Source organism: Myotis davidii, unplaced genomic scaffold (assembly GCF_000327345.1).
Source record: "Myotis davidii unplaced genomic scaffold, ASM32734v1 scaffold53, whole genome shotgun sequence".
Taxonomy (NCBI): Eukaryota; Metazoa; Chordata; class Mammalia; order Chiroptera; family Vespertilionidae; genus Myotis; species Myotis davidii.
Genome location: NW_006286140.1, coordinates 52,160 through 60,280, shown reverse-complemented (window position 1 = coordinate 60,280; position 8,121 = coordinate 52,160). Strand labels below are relative to the sequence as shown.

Sequence of the window (8,121 nt, the reverse complement as noted above, 5' to 3'; positions counted from 1 at the left end):
TATAATCTGAACACATTTATTACATTCTTTTTTTTTTAAATGAATTTATTATGCTGACATCTATAACAATAAAAGGGTAATATGCTAATTAAACCAGACATCATCTGGTCGACCTTCCAGACATCCTTCCGGACAAAGCCATGGTGGCGGGGCCGAGGCAGAGGTGGTTAGGTGAGATCAGGTCAGCAGGGGAGAGCAGTTAGTGGGGATTAGGCGGGCAGGGGAGAGCAGTTAGGGGGATCAGGCCAGCAGGGGAGAGCAGTTAGGGGGATCAGGCTGGCAGGGGAGAGCAGTTAGGGGGATCAGGCTGGCAGGGGAGAGCAGTTAGGGGGATCAGGCTGGCAGGGGAGAGCAGTTAGGGGGATCAGGCTGGCAGGGGAGAGCAGTTAGGGGGATCAGGCTGGCAGGGGAGAGCAGTTAGGGGGATCAGGCTGGCAGGGGAGAGCAGTTAGGGGGATCAGTCCGGCAGTTGGGAGAAATCAGGGCAATCAGGCCAGCAGGGGAAAGCAGTTAGGGCGATCAGACCAGCACGGGAGAGCAGTTAGGAGGATCAGGCTGGCAAGGGAGAGCAGTTACGGGAATCAGGCCGGCTGGCAGGTGAGCGGTTAGGAGCCAGCAGTCCCGGATTGCGAAAGGGATGTCCAACTGCTGGTTGGGGCCCGGTCCCAGCAGTTGAACATCCCCTGAGGGGTCCTGGATTGGAGAGGGTGCACTCCAGGCTGAGGGACCCACCCCCATGCACGAATTTCGTGCACCAGGCCTCTAGTGATTAATAAAACCTTCTGTTTAGTGGCTTTTTATTGGCAGAAAAGACTTCTGTTTTCCTGTTTTCTATACTTATTTCTTAGCTATTCTGGCTCTAACTTTGCTATACTTCCTGTCATCCCTCCTTCACATGGTACTGGCCTGATGGTTATTTTCACTCATCTATACATATCTCCAGAAGACAAGGAGAGGTAAAACCCAAGACTTCTCACTGTCCTGTTAAGTTTATGAACTTCTAAGAAAACACAAAGGCTTGCCCTGGCTGGGTGGCTCATTTGATTGGAACATCACCCCATATACCAAAAGGTTGTGGGTTTGATTATCGATCAGGGCACATACCTAGGTTGTGGATCTAATCCCCAGTCAGAGCACATATGAGAGGCAACCAATTGACATTTCTCTCTCTCCCTCCCCCACCCTACCCCTGTCCTCTCTCTCTAACGTCAATAAACATATGCTCAGATGAAAATAAAAAAAGAAAACACAAAGGCTTGGATATATGTTAAACTGCTTTGATATCTAGTTATTCAATCTCATTCAATTCATGAAAATATGGACAAATTATAATGCCCTAAGATAAAAACTACCTTTTGTTGTTGTTAATCCTCACCTGAGGGTATTTTTCCCCATTGCTTTTTAAAGGGAGAGGGGGAGAGAAAAGAAGAGAGAAAAACATTGATGTGAGAGAGACATTTTGATAGGTTACCTCCTGCACAAACCGACCTGGGCAAAGGATCGAACCTGTAACCCAGGTACGTGCCCTTGACAGGGAAGTGAACCCAGGGACCTTCGGTGCCAAGGCCAATGCTCCAACTACTGAGATACACCAGCCAGGGCAAAACTATCTTTAAAAGTCACACAGCTATATGGAATCTCACTACACCTTATGAAATACTTTCAGATAGGCTGTTTCTTTGATCCTCAAAGTAATCTATGAGACAGGCAGATAAGGATCAATAACTTTATTACACAAAGAAAGCAACTGATGCCAGAAACAGTGGTGTCTGAATCCAGGTTTTCTGACTTCAGTCCCATGCTCATTTTATCATTTGTACACTGTCATCTAAACTAGCGGTTTCCAACCTTTCGCAGCTCACGGACCACCAGTGGTCCGCAGACCACCAGTTGGTGACTGCTGATCTAAACTATAGGTTCTTGCAGGTAAAGATAGTACTCTGAATCCCTCAGACACTTATCGTAGCCTAGTACTTGATACAAAAGGTGCTCAAACAGCGATGTACCTCATAGGATAAGATATGCTTACCACTGTCCCAACTTTTCTCAGACCCTTTCTTTTACCTAAATTTTCTATATTTTTAGGAAGGAAAAATAAGAAGGAAGGCAGGAAGGGGAAAGAAAAAAAGAAGGAATTAAAATAAAATGAGCTCGGCTGGTGTGGCTCAGTGGTTGAACATTAACCCATGAACCAGGAGATCACAGTCAGGACACATGCCCGTGTTGCCGGCTCAATCCCCAGTAGGGGACATGCAGGAGGCAGCCAATCAATGATTCTCTCTCATCACTATGTTTCTATCTCTCTCTTCCTCTCCCTTCTTCTCTGTGAAATTAATAAAAACATTTATTAAAGAATAATAAAATGAATTAAACTGGGTTTATTTTTAGGGTTTGATCATTGTATACTAAAAATTGAAAAGAACTGCCTGCCATCTTGAGAGTGGCACTAGTGGAATGGCAAGAATAAGATATCTGCACAGTGTAAACCTCACTAGAATATCTTTGCAAATTGTGGTGACTACCTAATGAATTCTACTTTATCACAGTGCAATGATGCACATAGCTGACAACACTCAGTTTCCTTGTCATCCTGATCTCCACTAAAAGTGTCCCTAGACTTTTGGGGATCTAATCCTTTTGAAGACTCTTACCCCTTCTGTTACTACTGGATGGTAAGAAAAAGTTTACTTGGCCACAGCTGTGATAAAATTATGCAAATTTTAGTCAGTTATTATATAATAGTGATAGCTAAAACTGGAGAACCACTAACTGGTTCTCTAATATTCATTGTATATAACAAGGGATTGTTTACATATTTGTAACTTTCAAAACTGACAATTATAATAATATTTAAGGAAATCCTCTTTCATTTTATAAGACTGAAACAGAATCAACTTTTTCCCTTAAGGTATATGTATATAAGGAAATATACTCAAATAAATCTCAAACCACCCTGACCCGTGTTGCCCAATGGTCAGAGCACTGGTCCATGCACCGAAAGATTGTGGGCTTGATTTCCGGTCAAGGGCACGTACCTGGGTTGCAATTTGATCCCCGGTCCTGGTCGGGGTGCATGGGGAAAACAAAAAATTGATGTGTCTCTCTCACATTTGATGTTTCTCTCTCTCTGTCTCTGTCTCTCTCTTTCTCCCCCACCCTCACTTCCACTTCCCCTAAAAAATCAATGGAAAGAATATCTTCGGGTGAGGATAAAAAGAAAAAGAAAGGAAATGTAAGAAATACAAACCTCATGGTGTTTCCAAAGAGACTTCCTATGGGACACAGTGAAGAGGGTGATGCCAACCTATTACAAAGAAAATGACTTATGTTTATAGCAATAACATAGATTACAATTTAAACCACTCTATATAGTTTAAGACAGCTGTTGCCAACCTTTTGGACCTCACGGACCACCAGTGGTCCGTGGACCACCGGTTGGCGACCGCTGGTTTAAGATATTAAGATGATGGTCTTCAGTAGCTATGGTTAAAAAATCAATGTCAAAGAGAAAAAAATTACAATTGATGTCAAATGTTCAAGGTAATACAAAGCATAGGCCATCAACCACATAATAAAAATGAACAGATATCAGTGAAGTTCTTTACGGGAGGAAAAAAACCTAAACTAACAGCATTATGTATTATTTTGTTTGGGGCAGAAAAATATATACCCTAGCACATTTTCTATTTATTGTGAAAAATACATGAAAAAAGTATAAGAATGATAGAAATAGCAAAAGGTCAAGATCAATTTGCTTTTTAAATAGAGTCATCATCCTTTCTGGAAAACCCTGTTTTGGAATTTCTCTTAGAATTCAGATTTTGGAAATGCAGTATTTACCAACCCCAGAGGGTCCTGGGACAAATTCTATAATTAAACACATAAATATTTCTATTGCAACACGTGTAGACACTGACAGTGAGATAGTTAAAGGAGTTTAAATACCTTTTGTTAGTTCAGACCAGGTTTGGCTACCCAGTGAGCTTGCCAGAAAATAATGAAAAATCTTTTGGTTTTAAAAAACTTACTGGATTTAGACTGCAAATAAGCTTCCACATATCTGAACTTCATATTTAAAAAAACAACAACACTAATTTAACTAATTGCTTTGGATCAGTGGTTCTCAACTAGGTGTTGGTGTATGCATGTGATTTTGTCTCTTAGAGGACATTTGGCAATGTCCATAAACACTTCAGACTGTCACAACTGAGCGTCTATTGACATTTAACAGGCAGAGGTTAAAGACACCGCCAAACAGCCTACGGTGCATCCCACAACTAAGAAATTATCCAGCCCAAAATGTCAACAGAGCTGAGACTGAGAAATCCTGTTCTACATCGTTGTTTGTACCCAGGAACTTTCCATCATGAGTTCTAAATCTTATTGTCATGTGATAAATTTTTTTGAAAATCAGCAGTAAGTATATTCTGGATCACTTCTATCATGAGATTTATGTGCCCACTGTTGGATTCACACATCTGCTGTATGAAGTGATAACGTAAAGTAATATCACTTAAAACTTTAAACGTCTTAAGTTTAGCTCTCTTATGGAAGGATTCTGAAATTCGTTAGGAACTGTAGGACAAAATAAGCAGATTATATATATATGCTTTTTAATATATATTATATATTTTTAAAAGTATGTTATATATATGCATTTCTAACAGGCTCTCAGGTGATTTGACGCCGATCCATGACCACACTGAGAGTAGCAGGAATTCATACTTCCTGTGCATCATGACCTTTTATATTTATTATTAGAAGCCGGGTGCACAAAAATTTGTGCACTCAGGGGGAGGGGAGTCCCTCAGCCTGGCCTGTGCCCTTTCGCAGTCTGGGACCCATCAGGAGATAACGACCTGCTGGCTTAGGCCCGCTCCCGGGTGGCAGAGGGCAGGTCCAATCCCTAGGTGCAGCCCCTGGTCGGGCTCAGAGCAGGGCCAATTGGGGAGTTGGGGCACCGACCCGTCATGCACAGAGCAGGGAGATTGGGAGGTTGTGATGCCACCCTCAGTCACGCTCAGGGTAGGGCCGATTGAGGGGTTGGGGCACTGTCCCCTGTCACACTCAAGGCAGGGTCGATGGGGAGGTTGCGGCGCCAACCCCTGTCACGCACAGAGCAGAGCCAATCAGGGGGTTGGGGCACTGCCCCCTGTCACTCACAGAGCAGGGCCAATCAGGGGGTTGGGGCGCTGCCCCCTGTCACACACAGAGCCGCAGGGCGATCAGGGGGTTTGGGCGCTGCCCCCTGTCACGCTGATCCCGGTGCTGGGAGGCATATTACCCTTTTACTATATAAGGTAGAGGTCTGGTGCACGGGTGGGTGCCGGCTGGTTTGCCCTGAAGGGTGTCCTGGATCAGGGGGGGGGTCCCCACTGGGGTGCCTGGCCAGTCTGGGTGAGGGGCTGCGGGCTGTTTTGAGGCTGGGGGGGACTGAAGCTCCCAACCGCTCCTTTTTTTCTTTTTTATTCTGGGCCAGCTTTAGCTTTGAGGCTTGGCTCCAGCTCTTAGACCTCCGCTGCTGAAAGTAGGTTTCTGGCCTTTGCTTACAATGTTGCAATCCTGCTGGCTGAAGTCCGGCGGTATTTGTTACATAGTGCTTAGAGTTGCAGCTCAGAGGCCTGCAGCGGCAGGCGGGGAACGTTGGAATCCTCCAGCACTGAAGCAAACAAGCCTCATGTTAGTTTCAAGCTGCCTGGCTGCCAGCCGCCATCCTGGCTGGCAGCTAATTTGCATATCGCCCTGATTAGCCAATGGGAAGGGTAGCGGCCGTACACCAATTACCATGTTTCTCTTTTATTAGATAGGATAAACTCCTAAAAAACAGCTACAAAATGTTAAAAGACTCTGTATTTCATTTATTTATGTAAATTCTTTTTGGATTTTGTTCCAAATTTTGTATAGATGGCAGTGATAATCTCTCACAGGAAAAAAACAACTGAGACTACTGAATAGAACAGAACCAATGTAGACAGCCCCAGAAAAGGCTACTAAAAGAAGCTTTGGTAAAATACTGCCTAGGCCAGGGGGAAAAAATGAATAAATTAAAGTTGCCAAATGATTACTGTTGCATTTTCTTGATTAAAAAAAACAAACAATCAAAAAAACACACACAGATCATATTTAGGTAAAGTTCATGGAACAAATTAAAAATATACCAGTTTATTAACTCTTAATATAGGCAATAAGGTAAAAGAAAAATAAGTTTAAATATATATTTTTGTTTCATATCTAAGATGTGGCTAAAGAGAATTATATACAGAATTCATTTACTTTTTCTTATATCTATAATCACCTTAAAGTCCTTGATAAAGCGAGATATCTCCCTTTGATAGTAATTTTGTTACTTAATAATTTAGAATCTTCTCTTTGGGTAGCTATTTGGTTGGACACAGAGTAAAGCAGGAAGGAGGACGTGGACCCTCACACTGCAAACCTGTCCACTTACCTCTCGACAGTGATTATAGATGTAGCCTTCCACGTCCACACTCACTGCGCTGGTGCACTCGTCCAAAATGGCAAACTGGGGTTTATGATAAAATAATCTTGCCATCTGAAGCAAAAAAATAATATTTTGTATAATCACATGCATAAGTTAATAAGCTAAAATAGATTTACTTTAAGTTAAGTATGTACTTACAGTCTTATAAAGCAAATATGAAAATTATTCTAACTCAAAAAAATATATTTCCCAGAAATTAAAGCAATGTGAATAAACCTAGTTGTTTCTATTATCTTCCTGAACAAAGAGAGAAATGTAATGCATAGGAAATATTGTTCAGAGTAAAACAAAACTTTCAGGACTGATATGAGGTGAAGTAGAGTTTCAACTAATATTAAAGAAAGTTCTCTACACAAGATTAAAGGGTACATATTTAAACCAAAAATCTTACAAGTCAGACTCATACGTGGCTCAGGTACAAAAATATGTCTACCTTTAAATGTTTTGTTGCTTAAGTAATGCCCATTAATATTACATTGTCAATATTAATATTGTTATCAATACTCCCACCAATAATTTTTTGTGCACCTGTTTCATCAGCTTGTTTGTTTTTTAAAGCCTTTGCTAATTTTGTAAGTAAAAATTAACATCAAGATTGTTAATAGCTTACATTTCTTCGATTAGCAGAAATGCTGAACATTTTCTCACGTTTATTTTCTATATGTGTTTTATTTTCTGGGAATTATTTATTCTGATCCTTTGCCTAACAAATGACTTCACAGGGCTGCTAGAAGAATTAAACAGGATCTGCCAGTCACAATCTACTTTTCCTCATCATTTTCCCAGTGCACTTTTTTGGTAGTTATATACTGCCTTGTATTAGAGTTAGTTGAGAATATTCGGATCTCCTAACACAGGAGTGGGGAGCCTTTTTTCTGCCAAAGACCATTTGGGTATTTATAACACCATTAGAGGCCTGGTGCACGAAATTCATGCAGGGGGGGGGGGCTCCTCAGCCCGGCCTGCACCCTCTCCCCACCATGGCTTTGTCCAAAAGGATGTCCGGAAGACATCTGGTTTATCCGGTCTAATTAGCATGTTACCCTTTTATTAGTATAGATTCTCGGGCCATACAAAAGCATCAACTTAACCCTTTGTACACCATAAGTGTCTATAGACGCAATTAAATTCAAAATATCATAGCTTGTGGGGATGGTTTCCATTTTGGACATGTGGCAGTTAACTGGTTAAAAATTAGCCTGTTTTGCCTTAGCCAGTTTGGCTCAGTGGATAGAGTGTTGGCCTGCAGACTGAAGGGTCTCAGATTCAATTCCAGTGAAGGGCACATGCCCAGGTTCTGGGCTCAATCCCCAGTAGGGGATGTGCAGAAGGCAGCCAATGATGATTCTCTCTCATCATTGATGTTTCTCTCTCTCTCTCTCCCTTTCCCTTCCTTTCTGAAACCAATAAAAATATATTTTAAAAAATTAGCCTGTTATGTTTGGTCAAACATTTAATTAACTCACCTCTAATGCCTTGGTAGGGCCAGACCAAATGATTTCATAGGCCCGAGGGCCACATGTTCCCCACCCATGTGCTAACTAGGTTATAAGGACAGACACTTGGATAATATTGAGCTCCATGGAAATTACACCATAATTAAATTAGGTTTCTTACTA

At 41.7% G+C, this 8,121-nt stretch overlaps 1 protein-coding gene across 1 annotated transcript in view; it reads right to left on the bottom strand.

Moving 5' to 3' along the window:
• The window catches only part of LOC102764995 (ATP-binding cassette sub-family D member 3), an 18,471-nt gene that overhangs the window by 2,713 nt on the left and 7,637 nt on the right, over positions 1-8,121 (bottom strand). The window contains exons 5-6 of the mRNA XM_015559735.1: positions 6,449-6,553; positions 3,248-3,304 (exon numbers count right to left, since the gene is read on the bottom strand). Coding sequence (XP_015415221.1) covers positions 3,248-3,304; positions 6,449-6,553 — 162 coding nt within the window. The remainder of the gene's footprint in view (positions 1-3,247; positions 3,305-6,448; positions 6,554-8,121) is intronic.